The 18,068-nt window shown below is 39.7% G+C and overlaps 1 protein-coding gene across 1 annotated transcript in view; it reads right to left on the bottom strand.

Moving 5' to 3' along the window:
- Positions 1-3,762: 3,762 nt before the first annotated feature.
- Positions 3,763-18,068, bottom strand: part of LOC117487273 (echinoderm microtubule-associated protein-like 6) — a 63,659-nt gene continuing 49,353 nt past the window's right edge. The window contains 15 exon segments of the mRNA XM_034135967.1: positions 3,763-4,122; positions 4,243-4,343; positions 4,711-4,864; positions 5,319-5,422; positions 5,657-5,819; positions 6,566-6,738; positions 8,214-8,402; positions 8,697-8,811; positions 9,160-9,317; positions 10,708-10,916; positions 12,439-12,612; positions 13,019-13,039; positions 13,751-13,849; positions 16,862-16,991; positions 17,080-17,161. Coding sequence (XP_033991858.1) covers positions 4,098-4,122; positions 4,243-4,343; positions 4,711-4,864; positions 5,319-5,422; positions 5,657-5,819; positions 6,566-6,738; positions 8,214-8,402; positions 8,697-8,811; positions 9,160-9,317; positions 10,708-10,916; positions 12,439-12,612; positions 13,019-13,039; positions 13,751-13,849; positions 16,862-16,991; positions 17,080-17,161 — 1,897 coding nt within the window. The 3' untranslated portion in view covers positions 3,763-4,097.

An 18,068-nucleotide genomic window follows, 5' to 3' on the forward strand; every position in this document is an offset into this window, starting at 1 on the left:
AGTACTTGGTCTAAATAGATTTTCTTTAAGAATGTGACTCTTAAAAGCACTTTGTGATTTTAACGCTATTTCAGTGAGACAATGCAGTTTTGTTTTTTGAAATTAAATTCAGGGGGATTTTTGCAAAATTACAGATTTCCGGGAACTATCCGAGAATCAAACCTCTAGTCCAGGGGTGTCCAAACTGCGGCCGGCGGACCATTTTGAATCGGCCCTCAGCAAATTCAAAAAGTATAATGACTTAAGTATAATACACTGCTTGTCTTATATTGTACTTCTTAAATATATATGATCAATTATATTACACTGTATTCATGTGTTAATAAGCCCAATTTTCAAATAAATTCAGTCAATTAGAGTTGAAAACATGTTCTAACAAATCATAGTTGACAAGAAAAAAGCCCAATGACTTATTTACATAACAAGCTTGAAATACACCCTTCATATTTCCTCTTATCAGCAATCTCAAGCTCTGTTTTAAGGAATTAACTGCCAACAGAATACATGAAACCCTCTGGAGAGCTGTGAGGTAGGCTGTTTTTTACTTAAAGCATTTTCAAGTATCAAGAATAATTTACCAAATTGTTATAATTTGTCCAACTTATAACTGAACTTATGAGGCAGTATACATCTAGTGAGTGGCCCAGCCCTTCGTATATTTTTCTGTATCTGGCCCTCGGTGAAAAAAGTTTGGACCCCCCTGCTCTGGTCATAATTCATATATCTTCAGTCAGGTCAACCAAAGCAATAACTCAAGTCCACAATCTCTGGTTGTTCGTATCAAACTTTCATTTATTGTGTATTTTCAGGCGGTTGTGTCAATGAGAACTATTTTTCCTCAGACAGAAAAACAATGTGCCTTGTGATTACTTCAGGGACCTTTTCAGGAAATTGTGTGTGTCAACAACACTTGTTTATCACACAAACGGACTATTTTGACACTCTTTACAACAGTTAATATTCAGACACAGAGAACTCGTCCACACTGAAATTTAGGCATAAATAACACTTAGATATCTTCCATAAATATTTCTCTTTACATATATTTATTTTCTGTTTTACGATCACAATGGTCCTTTCAAAAACAAAAAGCAGCAGCAAAGAAAATATTTTTTATATTTCCGTCCATTTCAGGTGGAATAAAACATTCTCAGTGTAGCACCAGACAAAGTATAAAATAAGTTAAATAGTGGAATAAATAAAAAAACAACAGTGTATGAAATATCCCCCTCCCAAAGCAAACAAACACAAGTATAAAGTTCCAGAAAGGCACTTAAGTTTCATGAAGTCCAACGACAGATGCAGTAAAGGCTTTTTTGAAATAAAAAGATACCTTCTATGAATTTAAAACATATATTTTTTCCCTTAATGTTTTGATTTGTAATGATTTCTGACGTCAGATCAGTCCAGTTTCTCCTCTTAATGGTCCCATAAGTTTGGCTGTTAAACACTCTTAATTTTCCATTGGTGACCTGAATGCAGCATCAATCCAGGAGGCTGGTTTATAAAAGATACACAAACAAAAACTAGACAGAATATAATTATAAAATACTATTCATTAACCATCTGATTACACCTCTGTCATATTAAGTCTAGTTTTATATGGAAGACTAGAGCTGCTATTACAACAAATACATATGATAATAAAGAAAGACATGTGGAAATAAAATCCTGAATCAAGAAATGTATTTTACAAATTAATTTTTTTTGTATTTAAATATTTCCCTTTTTACATTAATGAAGTTTGTATTTATTTCCTTATTTATTTCTTTATTTCTTCTTATGATGGTGACACTAAACCGCTATAGATGAGTGACACCTACGTCATTTCTGGGCGAAAAGTACGGCCCCGCCCACTTTTGGGGGAAAACAACGCTGTCATTTGAATGGCGGTCAATACAAATTCTGAAGTTTTTGCCAATCCGATTAGAAATTTAAGAAAACCGTTGATTTTTGGATCTTCATAGAGCCAGATTACGATGGCCAGTCAGGCAAACAATTACATTAAATAATTGGAAATCGACGATCGGTCTCGATATATGGTTAAATTAAAATCAGTAGGCGAGGCCGTCATTTCTCCAGCTGTTACTCTCATGAGCGAGGCGGAAAATAATAGTTTTATCATGCCAACAAGCTGCTGTGTCATTTAGTGCACCTCAAACATAAAAAAAAATCCAGAGTTACATTTTTCTGTACTTCCTCTAAGAAGAACGGACAGTGAGGCCCAATCCCAAACCACTCCCTCGACCCTACCCCTCCGTGGCGGAGTGAACTCCGTCTGTAGCCACACTCGCAGCTCAACGAGGCTCCCTCCTGTCAGATGGAGGGAGTAAATACAGCGGCAAGCTTTGGGACAAACTCCCCTCTCTCCGGCAGAAACAGGAAATGCCGTAACTGTATGTATCAACGGTTTCAAATCAGCATCTCTTAGACAAAAAATGTAAATTAAGAACTCAAATAAAACTCCAAACATCTTTCATTGTGTTACTTTTCTGTAAAGCTCTTTTAGTTTTAAACCTGATGTTTATAAGCTTCTTAGTTTTTGCAACAGTCTGTAAATATACACAACTTTATAATAAAGTGCACACATTTACCTTTTTCTAGACTAAACACAGGTATGATCCTAAGTTAAAAAAATATGAGGTTATCATGAGGTTGTTAACATCTCAATTTATCAGTGGATGTTTGCTGGAACTACTTGTAAACAGCGTGTTTCCTGACGGACACACACAGCGTGACTCCGGTCAGGTAGAGACCGGTCTCCAGTCAGCACCGATGCAGACTCGCTGTTTGAGGGCTTGATAGACCACTCCCCCTCCACACCGCTCCACACTCGTTGGTTTGGAACAGCACTTAATGTGGCGGACCCTCCGCGCGAACGCGCAAACGGAGGGGTAGTGTGTAGGGTGTAGGGCGTGGTTTGGGATTGGGCCTAAAAGAAGAGCTCTGTGGCTTCAGGCTTGATCGCCATTCAAATGACAGCGTTGGTTTCCCCCCAAAAGTGGGCGGGGCCGTAAAGTGACGTAGATGTTACTCTCATCTGTGGACATCGATCGCCTACTGCTATATTTAACCATATATCGAGCCCGATCGTCGATTTCCAATGATTTAATGTCATTGTTTGCCTGACTGGCCATCGTAATCGGGCTCTTTGAAGATCCAAAAATCCACGGTTTTCTTAAATTCCTGATCGGATTCGCAAAAACTTCAGAATTTGTATCGACCGCCATTCAAATGACAGCTTTGTTTTCCCCCAAAAGTGGGCGGAGCCGTCATTTTTGCCCGGAAGTGACGCATGTGTTACTCTCATGTATTGGTTCATTGATAGATAAAGTAATAAAGATATGTAGAAATAAAAGCCTCAATTATCAAATAAGTGTGCACCTGGTTTTTAAATGTGTTTTATTTACTTATTTGTTTCTGTAAATAATAGATAAATATTAAGATTTGTCAAATAAATATACCAGTTGTAATTATTTCTAATTTAGATTTCCAAAATAACACATTTGTTAATTAAGGCTTTAATTTCTACGTGTATTCATTGAGTTATTTATGTATTGCAATGGCAGCTTTAGTCCTCCATAGCTATCTGAGCTTTCATAAGTATTTTTAGAAGATATATATTTAATTTCTAGTATGAACATTTACAGCAGCTAATAACCATAAACAGTTTGTAATCAGCTGTTTTTTTCTTCATTCAATAACAAGTTAAACAGAGACACCAAATGTATTTTCACATATTAAATATTTTCGGCCCCAAAATAGACTTGATAAATGAATTTATCCACAATGATTCATAAAAAATAAAACTTCATACATCTGACAAATACAAATAGATATTTACGTCTTGTGTGCACACAGATTTTATGCATCTCGCTCCGGGGAAATAACGTTTTCTGTGAAAATCCCAAATGTTGTTGTGTTGTCTTCAGGTTCTCGTCAGTTGTTTATTTTCAGGGTCATTGTTTGGCTGCAGTCAACGTTTTTTCTGCCTGTTCTCCAGCTTGTAAACTCTGTTAGCGAAGGTTGAAGGTCGCTGGTTCGATTCCCTCTGGATCCACTTGTGTTAAGGCGCTCAGACGACAGGAAGCTGCGTTTTACAGACATTTCCACACGAACACGCTGCAACACACAACACAACAATCAACACACATACTGTACGAAAAACAATACTATGATATTTTTCAGATTTTAAGCCTTTTTTAATAAAACATTTCGACATCATGACTAGGATGAGTTTACCTGCAGTCGTCTCCTCCGGTGCTGATCACGTATTTGTCTTCGTGGGAGAAGCGGATGTTTGTCACGTGAGCCGAGTGGCCGAGGTAGCGCTTGTGTTTGGCCTGCAGACAGAAAAAATACTCAATAAATGATATCCTTACCCTCAATCAAGATCTCAGGTATTTGTTCATGTTGAGAATACTTTTAATATACTCTATTATACTACCTTTTAATTCAATACAATACTATGACTTTTGATGTATTTTCTATACTAATACAGTATAGTAGACTTTCCTACTTGTATTGCAAAGCTATTGCCACCAAATAAATGACGATTTTAGTTTTAGTTTTATTTGCTCAACTGTGAGAAACAATATCAAAACACCTCCTGAATGGATGAATGTTTTTCCTGTGATGAAAAGTCATAAAAGATGTTCACCACCTTCCAGCGGTCCTGACTGTATTTCATTGAAAACACGATACACTCACAAACTTCTCTGTGCAGGGGAAGTCGAACAGTTTGACCAAACCGAAGTCGTCTCCCGTGGCAACGTTCAGGCCGCCGTGAGACACACACGCACAGCTGACCTCCGCTTTGTCTGCGTTTCGAGGCCAAATCCCCAAAACTTCATCTCCCAGGATGCTGAGGGAGAGACAGGAAGTGTTGTTTTTTAATACATATATATAAGAAAATGAACCTGTAGATTATCTATTTGTGTAGTTTAAATACATGTTTATTCATTACGCACAGTATTCTTAACATATATAAAATGCATCCTGTTACATTTATCATTTCTCTGGGCCATTGTAGCTTGTTTTGAATATGTACATTTGTCCAAAAATGTGTCATGTTAAGGTTTGAGTCACTTTAATCGTTGTTTAGGTGAGAAAATTATTTTTTGCCATATTTTCTCCGACATTTTATGATTTCTTTATGACTTTTTCTGAAAGTTATCCAATTCGTATACAATGACTTACTGTAATATGACTTTTTTTCTGACCTTTCTGTGAGGTTTTTTATCATAATATGTAAAACAGTTTTAGATAACATTAATGTTTCATCATATCTGATATGTTAAATGAAATGTGTGTGTTACCTGGTCCAGGTTGCCCAGGTGATTCTGTCGATGACGGTCTGGTCGCTCACCGACTTTCCCGAAGGAACCTCAAACACCTGCCGCTTATAGGCTCCTGTGGACACCTGCAGACACACACACACACACACACACACACACACACACACACACACACACACACACACACACACACACACACACACACACACTGTTAACACATATTTCTGTGGATTTTCTTATAAAGATAATACAAAAGGTGAAATAATCAGACTTTTAAAAAAACAAACAATTGTCAGGTTGTTTGTGCGTGTGCGTGTGTGTGTGTGTGTGTGTGTGTGTGTGTGTGTGTGTGTGTGTACCTGTATGTGGCAGCTGTCAGCGGAGAAGTCGAGCTGCAGGATGAAGGCGGGCAGGTCGCTGCAGTAAACCAGCCGGCTGAGAGTGGGTCCTCCGCTCACATCGTAAACATCCACCGTGTTCTCCACCGAGGCAACCGCCAGCAGAGAGCGGTCGGGACTGAAGCTGCACACACGCACACGCACACGCACACACACACACACACACACACACACACACACACACACACACACACACACACACACACACACACACACACACACACACACACACGCACACACACACAAAAAGTGCCTTTATGAGAAAATGTACGTCAAGTATTAGTCAACATCCCAACAGAATTTGAAGGATGACGATGCACATCAAAATGAAACTGAAAAAGGTGCCTGAGACATTCTATAAGTGACCAAGCAGCTAATGTGACAAAAAGGAATGAGACCACGCTGTAAAAAAAGTCTAAGTCTAAAAGTCTTTACTATCTCTTCATCAACTTAACGACAGACAACAATTAATAACAAATAACAATTTAACACACATTTAAGACATTCACACATACACACAACACACACACACACACACACACACACACACACACACACACACACACACACACACACACACACACACACACACACACACACACACACACACACACACACACACAAGCACACACACACAAGCACAGCTACCCACCCACCCCCACACAGCTACCCACCCCCCCACACAGCTACCCACACACACACACACACACACACACACACACACACACACACACACACACACATACACACACACACACACACACACACACACACACACACACACACACACACACACACACACACACACACACACCACACACACACACACACACACACACGGCTGTTTCTCTCTCTTTCTCTCTTCCCTACCGGATGTCCTGGAGGGCGATGCTGCGATCTCGTTTCTTCGCCCACACCTTCAGCGAGTTGGTGAGGAGGAGTAGGAACTCTCCGTTCTTCATCCCGACCGCCAGCATCTCTCCGTCTGCGCTGAAGCTCACACAGCGAGCCGCGGCGCCCACACACACCTTGTTCAACAGTTTCTGCAGAAACAGAGAAGAGGCAACGTTAGAAACCCATTCATTCACATTTAAGGGAATACGTTAAGCCTCTAAGGTTTGCATGAGCACACACATGCATAGCAGTCTAGAAAGCATTGCAATACATCAATCAATCAATCAATCAATCAAGGTTTATTCATATAGCCCAATATCACACATTTCATATTTGTCTCAGGGGACTTTACAGTTTGTACAGAATATGAATACGACACCCTCCGTCCTTGGACCCTCACATCGGATAAGGAAAACTCCCATAAAAAATGTAATGGAAGAAACCTCGGGGAGAGCAACAGCGGAGGATCCCTCTCCCAGGACAGACAGACGTGCAATAGATGCCGTGTGTAAATTAAGAAGATAATACATTTACAACATAGGTAGTCCAAATGCTTATACAAATCATATGTGTATATAAGAAGAAGATCAAGATGGATCCAGGTATCTTGCAAATACGCAAATGTCACTTTGAGTCCAGTGGTTCGCACTGTTTCTGTTTCAGCCATCATATACAGTAATCTCATATAGCCAAAAAGGATAATATGAATTATGTGGAATATTCATTTTCTTTGACAATGTTGGGAGGAAAGTGTGGGGGGGGGGGGGGAATAATCGATACAGCATAGTATTGCGATACTTTGCGTGGCGATATTGTATCGATACACAGACAAGTATCAATATTTTATTATATAAACTATTCATATTGCAAATTCAAGTTGAAGTTTTTGGTAACAATTGTCTTTCTAGGACTTAAGACATTTGTCACATAGATTTTGCACTTATATTACTAACCTTCCATTCATATAATATCTGGTATATTTTGAGGGCATTTTTGAATTTTTGTTGACATTTTCATTTATTTATACGGCCATTTAAAAAATAATTACATGTAATGACAATTCCACTAATATCAAACATTTCACATTGATCTCGTGTCTGATATATTTTGAGGGCTTTCAGTTAAACTACAACAAAGTTTGGATGATGGAAGGATGAATACTGTGTACAAATTCACATGTAACTTAAAGGTGGGGTAGGTAATTTTGGAGAAACCAGCTCGAGTGCGCTAGAATTTGAAAATACACAGCCGGAAAAAATCTGCCACTTCCTTACAGAGCCCCTCCTCCAACACACACGAACGCGCACATGACCAATGAGGGCACGAGATAAGTTTGTGCACGAGATGGAAGATATTTTATTTTATAAACTATTCATATTGCAAATCCAAATTAAAGTTTTGGTAACAATTGCTTTTTCAATCCACTAGATGGCGCTGAGCTTTTTCTTGGGGAAAGTCAGTGGGATTGGCAGGAAGTTAGTCAAAACAAAGATGGAGTCAGGGGAGAAAGAAATCACATCGCTATTAGCTTATCGTAGAATCGCAATACTATCGTATCGTGGCTTAAGTATCGCGATAGTATCGTATCGTGGGGAGCCTGGTGATTCCCACCCCTAGTGTGTACCTTGTCCTCGAGGTCCCACAGTCGGATAGTGGCGTCCTCGCTGGCGGTGATGCAGATCTCTTTGGTGGGATGGGCCGTCAGACCCCAGATTCCCCCCCGAGCGTGGCTGTCCAGCAGCAGGTTGCACGCCGCGTTCTTCTCCCCGACCTCGATGATCTCCCCGTCCTTCGTCCCCACCAGGATCTTACCCTGAGGAAGAGGAGGAGGAGGAGGAGGAGGAGGTGGATTCAAGGTTCAAGTGTGCTTTTTTTTGTAGTTATGACAATGAAATGCTTAGGTCACAGGCTCCTCCTCCAACAGAGCAACACAATACAACAGATAAAATAGTGCAAGTAAATAAAATAAAATATAATATAATAGAAATAGTGCAGAAGAATAGTCTATACAGTATACAAGTAATTGGAAAAATTGATATATAAGTTGAAGAAGAGGGTCTGATGTCTGGACGATGAAGATTTTAAATATTAAATAATGAGTCCTGACCTTCCCTCTGCAGACGGAGCGCACACACTCCACCTGCTGCCCCGTCTCCAGCTGGAACGCTCGACAGCGCTTCATCTCCTGATCCCAGAGCTTCACTGCACCCCCCTCCTTAGTCCTGACACACACACACACACACACACACACACACACACACACACACACACACACACACACACACACACACACACACACACACACACACACACACACACACACACACACACACACACACACACACACACACACAGCTTATTGTAAATCAAATGATGCTTACTGTTGTCTCAGGTTAAAACATCTACAGAATAAATCAGTTTTGATAGATCTTCTTTGTGTTAAAATGGCATTTTTGGTTCATTTTCATTATGTGTATGTGTGTGTGTGTGTGTGTGTGTGTGTCTGCGTCTGTGTGTGTGTGTGTGTGTGTGTGTGTGTGTGTGTGTGTGTGTGTGTGTGTGAGACTCACGGCCTCTCCTTGCCCCCGGTGACGATGAGTCCGTCCCTCAGCGTGGTGTACATGGTGAACACCGGTCCTGTGTGAGCCTTCGCCACCACGCGCAGCAGGAAGTGATCCCGCCACACGTACACGTCCCCGTTAATCGCTCCAGTGAACGTCAAGTTATTCTACAAACACAAAACAAATATATATTTGTAACACATTTCTTAGACAGTTTGTGGACATTTTTATGATTGATTTCACTTAAATACAAGGCATTGTAAACTATTTTCTTAAGGCAAGGCAAGTTTATTTATACAGCACATTTCAACACAAGGCAATTCAAAGTGCTTTACAAAAATGAAAGACATTAAGAAACATATTATGAATTGACATTTAAAAACACTAATTTAAAAGCAACGATACACAAATAAGTGACAGTGCAGTGTGAGATACACACATCTGAAATGTTTAGGTCTGACTCTTAATCATTGCTAACTTTTTAGCAGAAATAGTTTTCTATCAACTCCCTTTCTTTCTACTTTCTTGTTTACACTTGTCCTTTAGATATTTCAAATGTGTGACCCCATGGTACCTTTTAGTTTTCGCCGAAACTATTCCTCTTGCACATAGTTAAGTTTACCTTGTCTTTCTAGGACTTAAGACATTTGTCACATATATTTTGCACTTATATTACTAACCTTGCATTCATATAATATCTGGTATATTTTGAGGGCATTTTTTAATTTTTTATTGACATTTTCATTTATTTATACACCTATTAAATCGGCCATTAAAAAAAAAAAAATCACATGTAATGACAATTCCACTAATATCAAACATTTCGCATTGATCTCGTGTCTGATATAATTTGAGGGCTTTCAGTTAAACTACAACAAAGTTTGGATGATGGAAGGATGAATACTGTATGCACATACACATTGTCCGGTGCCTTGCTCAAGGGCACCACGGCAGGGCAGGAGGTGAACTGCGACCTCTCCAAGTAGCAGTCCACTCTCCATATTTAGGTCTGGTCGGGGATTTGAACCGGCGACCCTACAGCTCCCAGTCCAAGCTGACTGAGCCACCGCCGGACTCCATGGTTGACTTTTTAACACATTTTTAGGATATTTACCCATATGTTTTTTACTGCTATTCCACATCTTGCATTGATCCAATGTATCATATATTATGAGAGCATTTTTTCTGAAATTTTTCACATATTTCTTTGACACCTTTAAACCTTATTTAAAAAACATAACGACCAAATATTTGTAGGAATCTTTCACAGATTTCTTGGACATTGTTTTGGACATTTATGTAAAAATGTTCACTTATTTATCGGCAATTTTTAATACATTTTTGACATTTTCAAAAATAAAATGATGATTTGAAATAATGTTAAACATTTTGCATTGAATTCGTGATATATTTAGAATAAAGTGTGGGTCACCTTTTTCTCAGCAAGTTACTTTTATTAATAGAGAATAATCCATGGTTTACTATGCTCATAACATTTGATTTGGACAGTTGTGGTTTAGTTAAACAACAGCAGCAACAGGTCTTTATGTGACTCACAGCCCCGAATGCGACGGACAGCATGGTCTGCATGCGTGCGTCCTCCACCGTGCCCACTACGCCCTTCCTGTACATCAGAGCGCCGCCCGCCAGCGTCCAGAACTTCACGTGTTTGATTCCCACCGACACAAACTGCGAGTCTGAGTCCGGGCGAAACTCCACCACGAAGATCCGGTCGGGGTGTCCGGCCTTACTGCACACCTTGGATCCTGCAGAGAGACATATGGTTTAATGATACTTTAAGTAAAGGCACACAAAAAGGTCTAGGTTCAAACTGGGAAGAAAGAACTTTAAAGTGGACCTATCATGCTATATTATAATAATATAGTGTAGGACCATACCTATATAAGGCATATTTATACTTTTTTTTTTTCAAAATACCAATCATGCATTTTAGCCATGCCTCATTTCGCTCAATTTGCACTTATTTACCCCTGTTTTAGCAAGGGCAGATTCTGTGAGAACAGCACCACCTACAGGCCTGGCATATGTACTACAGTGTCTCCAGCGCTTTCGAACGGCAATGGCCGTGGCTGTCTCCTCCTGATTGGTGGAGTTGGCCCAATAGCCGTAGCGCCACCGTCCTGACGTCAGGACAGTGTTCAAATCTGGATCAGTTTTTATCAGATCCGTTGCAGCCCCTTTTTTAGAGATTTGGGTATGGAGGAAAATAGAGAGGGTTGTGTTTTCTGACACTTGGTGAGTTCCCTGGAACACCGGGGACACATATTCATGTATAAAAGACGTACAAAAGTGCATTTTGCATGATAGGTCCCCTTTAACTTATTTAATAATGAAGTCATCTCTTATAGCGACAGCAGAAACAAACAAAGTCGCTGAGAGACTGAGGCCGGGCCTGTTTGATATTGTATGACACGCTAAAAAAGAGCACTTACTGAGATCAAAACTCTGTTGAATTGTAATGTAGTTTAATGAAAAATATGCGGTGATCAGACATACGACATTGTAATAATAATGATCAAAGCAATCATAATTCTTGCGGTCATCAGTCGGCCATGTGTCACCCTCTCTTCCACACAGGATTATAATGAGTGCCGCCCATATCCATGTGACCCAAGCCAACCAATCAATAGTGATCGAACAAATATCTTATATTAAAACCAAACGCATTGCTATACACGTTTCATGGCTCCTACATCTCTCATATTTTTTACATTTTTTTATATATTTTGATAAGGATTTTAGACATTTTTCACATATATTTCAGAGAGACATAACGTGATTTAATTATACTTTAATAAAAAGACACACAAGGAGGTGTATGTTCATACTGGGTAGAAAGAACTTTACATTTTATAATGAAGTCATCTCTCAGATTTTGGAGGATTTTAGAATTTTTTCACATATATTTCTGACTTTCTTTTTTTGTTTATGTCCTGAAAATATGTAAAATAATAGTTTGTGCAGGTCCAAACATTTGCTCAAAAATGTTCAAGAATTGTTAAGAAACAAAATTCAGAAAAAGTCGATTTAAAAAATAAAGTCAGAAAAAACGTCGTAAAAATATGTGAAAAAAATCACAAATATTTGGGATTCTTTTGAAAAATGACACCTAAACATATATCAATTTACACACTTTCAATGCGGGAATTTCCCTTGAGTTATGGATGTGAGGAGTACTTCCTGTATGTGAGTATTTAACAAATGTATGGCCCTCTCTGACCTTCCTGCCAGCGCCACACGGTGATGGTGTGTTCAGGCTCCACGTACCTTCCTGCCACCTCCACACGGTGATGGTGTGTTCAGGCTCCACCCCGACGGACAGCAGCAGCTTCCCCGTGGCGCTGAAGTTCACGTAGCCGACGCCTTTAGTGTGCGGACAGCGGAGGATGGACAGCGTCTGTTTGCTCATCGCGTCCCACACGTGGATCGAAGGGGTCGTACCTGTGTAGAGATAACAGAGAGAATGTATTAATTTAATTATTTATGTATTTATTTCACTTTGGCTTAAACGGCATTCTATAAGAGGGATGCAGTTGAAGAAAATGTATGCTACACAACAAAAACAAGACAAAAACAAAACAGTAGTAGTGACTTCCTGGGGTGTGTTTTTTTAATTTGCGGAGGAATAAACAAACAACATTGGGGAATTCTCTGTTCAGATAATGTCACATAAAAAAATATACGATTTTATAAACGTTTACATTTTGAGCACCAAGCATCATTGATGTAAACCGAAAATGTATACCAAAGTTTAATGACAAATTGTGGATACATTTTTTTGTCTGGGGTCTTTGGGTTTTAGGGGGCTATGGTAGAGGGAGAGGCGGGGTGCGTTGGATTTGTTTACCTGGCACTTCACTGATGTCGCCTGAGGTGTTGTGAGAGCGACGGGACAAAACATACACACACGAACAGAAAACAAAACAAAAAACAGATAAAAACCTGACGTGAGAGGTTAGTAAAGAGAGATAGAAACTATTATTTATTCTGCTAAAAGTAGATTATCTACTAAAAAATGTGATGCATTTAACAAGCGTTTTGCAAAATTGTTTATTTAATGTCATTTTTATTTCTGCTTGGTGCCAATCGATACAATTGACAGTCCAAGAGGGCGTTATCTATGTTGTTATGTTATTTTGTCCTGCTTTTATATTAATGCATGAGAAATAATAATAAAATGATATCATATAATGGTATAACATTTCAAAACTTCAAATTGACCTATTTTTTTACATACGTTTGTAGTGTTGTATTGGTACGTTTACTGCAGTAGTATCAACATATTTCTCCAGCACTAAATGTTTTTAATACAATAAATCTCACAAGTTAAGGAGACGAAAAGTAGAACTCTATTTCCGGCAAATTGAAAAATTACATCTTCGCAAGAAACAATTTTAAGACACTCCTCTACACACTGATTATAGTTTTTACTTTTAAATTCAGAGTTAGTATTCATTCTCATAGTTGAAAACAAGTGAAGCAAGCAGGTTACACACGAAGCAGAGGAGAGAAAAGCACACACACACACACACACACACACACACACACACACACACACACACACACACACTCAGTGTACCGATCTGTCCGCTGGCGATGACGTTCTTGTACTTGGGGTGCTGGTTGGCGGTCAGAGAGAGGATGTCGTCAGTGTGCTCTAGGTAGAAGCTCTGAGTTCCTGCAGAAGAAGAAGACACACAAACGCATCACTCTGATGATGAAACCCTCTTTAATTGTCACACATGATCATGCACACAGTGAAAGTTGAACTCTGCATTTAACCCATCCTAGTACTAGGAGCAGTGGGAGGTTGCAGGTTTGATTCCCAGCAACCATTTATGTTACTGGGCAACTTGAAGGGGGCCTATTGGCTAGCGCTCCAACACATTGTACGTGATAGGCTAAGGGGCGGGACCAGAGGTTGAGCTAGACCTTTTCGACGGACAGGATCGTAACATTACCGTCAAAATATAGTATTACCCATCGGGGGGTGGGGGGGGGGGGGGAGAGAGAGCACGCTCGTGAACTGTCAACCGGGGGGGGGGGGGGGGGGGAGAGCACGCTCGTGAATTGTCAACGCCATGTTATGCATGCCCACTGCACCCCGCGGGAGCGCGCACAGCGTAAAGCCAAAACTCACAGACATTTCAATGTTTTGTACGGCAAAGTACGGTTTGGAAACGGTATCATTTCCTTTTAGGTGGGCATGCATAACACGGCAAAACATCGGAGCCTCGCTGCGGGGAAACTTTTGCGCTGTTCCGAGTTTGTTCTAATCTGTCAAAATGACTGCTTTCAGATCTTTCCGTCATTGTTAAAATCCGTCATAGAAGGAAACTATTTGGTTAACGCAACCTCTGGGCGGGATATCTCTAAGTGGTTGACCAATCTCAACAGAGCCGGCCAGCTAACCAATCAGAGCAGACTGGGCTCTGGTTTCAGACAGAGGGTGAAAAGAGGTGCTGCAGCACAGGCAGTATGAGAACAATAAAGAGCTTTTTGAACATGAAAGCATGGAGACATGTAGAGACACTACATACTGATATACACCTGAACATCAACAGGAGAGGACTCTTTAAAGTAGAGACACTACATACTGATATACACCTGAACATCAGCAGGAGAGGACTCTTTAAAGTAGAGACACTACATACTGATATACACCTGAACATTAACAGGAGAGGACTCTTTAAAGTAGAGACACTACATACTGATATACACCTGAACATCAGCAGGAGAGGACTCTTTAAAGTAGAGACACTAAATACTGATATACACCTGAACATCAGCAGGAGAGGACTCTTTAAAGTAGAGACACTACATACTGATATACACCTGAACATCAGCATGAGAGGACTCTTTAAAGTAGAGACACGACATACTGATATACACCTGAACATCAACAGGAGAGGACTCTTTAAAGTAGAGACACTAAATACTGATATACACCTGAACATCAGCAGGAGAGGACTCTTTAAAGTAGAGACACTACATACTGATATACACCTGAACATCAGCAGGAGAGGACTCTTTAAAGTAGAGACACTAAATACTGATATACACCTGAACATCAGCAGGAGAGGACTCTTTAAAGTAGAGACACTAAATACTGATATACACCTGAACATCAGCAGGAGAGGACTCTTTAAAGTAGAGACACTACATGCTGATATACACCTGAACATCAGCAGGAGAGGACTCTTTAAAGTAGAGACACTACATACTGATATACACCTGAACATCAGCAGGAGAGGACTCTTTAAAGTAGAGACACTAAATACTGATATACACCTGAACATCAGCAGGAGAGGACTCTTTAAAGTAGAGACACTAAATACTGATATACACCTGAACATCAGCAGGAGAAGACTCTTTAAAGTAGAGACACTAAATACTGATATACACCTGAACATCAGCAGGAGAGGACTCTTTAAAGTAGAGACACTACATACTGATATACACCTGAACATCAGCAGGAGAGGACTCTTTAAAGTAGAGACACTACATACTGATATACACCTGAACATCAGCAGGAGAGGACTTTTTAAAGTAGAGACACTAAATACTGATATACACCTGAACATCAGCAGGAGAGGACTCTTTAAAGTAGAGACACAACATACTGATATACACCTGAACACCAGCAGGAGAGGACTCTTTAAAGTAGAGACACAACATACTGATATACACCTGAACACCAGCAGGAGAGGACTCTTTAAAGTAGAGACACTACATACTGATATACACCTGAACATCAGCAGGAGAGGACTCTTTAAAGTAGAGACACTAAATACTGATATACACCTGAACATCAGCAGGAGAGGACTCTTTAAAGTAGAGACACTACATACTGATATACACCTGAACATCAGCAGGAGAGGACTTTTTAAAGTAGAGACACTAAATACTGATATACACCTGAACATCAGCAGGAGAGGACTCTTTAAAGTAGAGACACAACATACTGATATACACCTGAACACCAGCAGGAGAGGACTCTTTAAAGTAGAGACACTACATACTGATATACACCTGAACATCAGCAGGAGAGGACTCTTTAAAGTAGAGACACTAAATACTGATATACACCTGAACATCAGCAGGAGAGGACTCTTTAAAGTAGAGACACTACATGCTGATATACACCTGAACATCAGCAGGAGAGGACTCTTTAAAGTAGAGACACTACATACTGATATACACCTGAACATCAGCAGGAGAGGACTCTTTAAAGTAGAGACACTAAATACTGATATACACCTGAACATCAGCAGGAGAGGACTCTTTAAAGTAGAGACACTAAATACTGATATACACCTGAACATCAGCAGGAGAAGACTCTTTAAAGTAGAGACACTAAATACTGATATACACCTGAACATCAGCAGGAGAGGACTCTTTAAAGTAGAGACACTACATACTGATATACACCTGAACATCAGCAGGAGAGGACTCTTTAAAGTAGAGACACTACATACTGATATACACCTGAACATCAGCAGGAGAGGACTTTTTAAAGTAGAGACACTAAATACTGATATACACCTGAACATCAGCAGGAGAGGACTCTTTAAAGTAGAGACACTACATACTGATATACACATGAAAGATGATCTTTAATGTTTGACTTTATGTGATTTAATTAATCTTGTGTCACATGGGGTTAAAGCGTTCACAGTGAGTGTGTTACCGGTGCTGAGGCTGTGCACGATGGCGGTGGCGGCCGTGTGATAAACGATGTCTGTGCCGTCGTTCAGGTAGTGAAGGTTATTACGACAATCGAATCCTCGAAAACCAAACACGTGCTCCAAAACCAGGTCCTGCAACAGAGTTCGATCGCTATCAGCAAACATTGGAAAGAATAATACAATTAATAATGAATAAGAGAAAGAGGGAAGACAGACTGACCTCCACTAGTCTCTTCTTCTTAGACACGTTGTTCTTCTTCTGCAGTTTTTCTGGCTGCGGCGCCGCTCGACTCACTGGAGGCCTGGAGGACCAATCAGGGTGTTAAATCATTAATAAATCAATTATAATTTAAACTCAGACAAAGACAGGTGGAGGAACAGACAGTGTGAGGTAATGCCAACACACACACCCACACACTTAGATATAATATGACCACCTGTGTGCTATAGCTACATGCTAACAAAATGCTACCATGCTACAGGTGCTTGTTTTCAGGATAACATGCGATCTGAGGGTTGATTTTATTATACGTAAGAAACTGCAAATATGTTTAATACAAAATCAAGATTATTAAAAAATAAATAAACTCAGCTTTAAAATGTTATTTATGTGAATATTTAACCCTTTTCTCCATTTGTTTTGGACTACTTTTGAAATGAATGTAGTACTTTTTTATTCATTTATTGAAATTGTTCAGAATTCCTAAAGTGATGTGTTAAATATTAACATCAGTATCCGCTCATACTCACTTGACAATGCCCTGCCTCCAGGGGAAAGCAAGTGAAAACACAACACAGATATTAAGAGTTACTCCAAGAGAGAGCAACACTTAGGAAGTAAGGGTACCACAAGGGACAAAAACAAGACTTTAGGCTGCATAAAACACGAGGTCTTATTAAAAACTAAACACTAAATGTTAACTAATCCATCAGCTTTCGCTCAAGCACAGAGAGAACTGAGCCACGAATGAGTGGACAAAATATAATCAATCGACTATGCAGAAGCTTTTCATGCATTAGATTAAAAAAAGTCCTTTCGATTTAAACAGAACACGTGAAAGCACAAGTGTATAACTTCTAACATTAACACACACTAACACACACACACAAGCACACAGACATACTGTGACCATTGATGACACACACCAAGGATAAGATGAAATATATGGTTTCAGTTTCAGATTTATAACGTTTTTAAAAAAGCATTAT

The sequence above is a fragment of the Trematomus bernacchii genome, unplaced genomic scaffold (genome assembly GCF_902827165.1).
Source record: "Trematomus bernacchii unplaced genomic scaffold, fTreBer1.1, whole genome shotgun sequence".
NCBI lineage: Eukaryota > Metazoa > Chordata > Actinopteri > Perciformes > Nototheniidae > Trematomus > Trematomus bernacchii.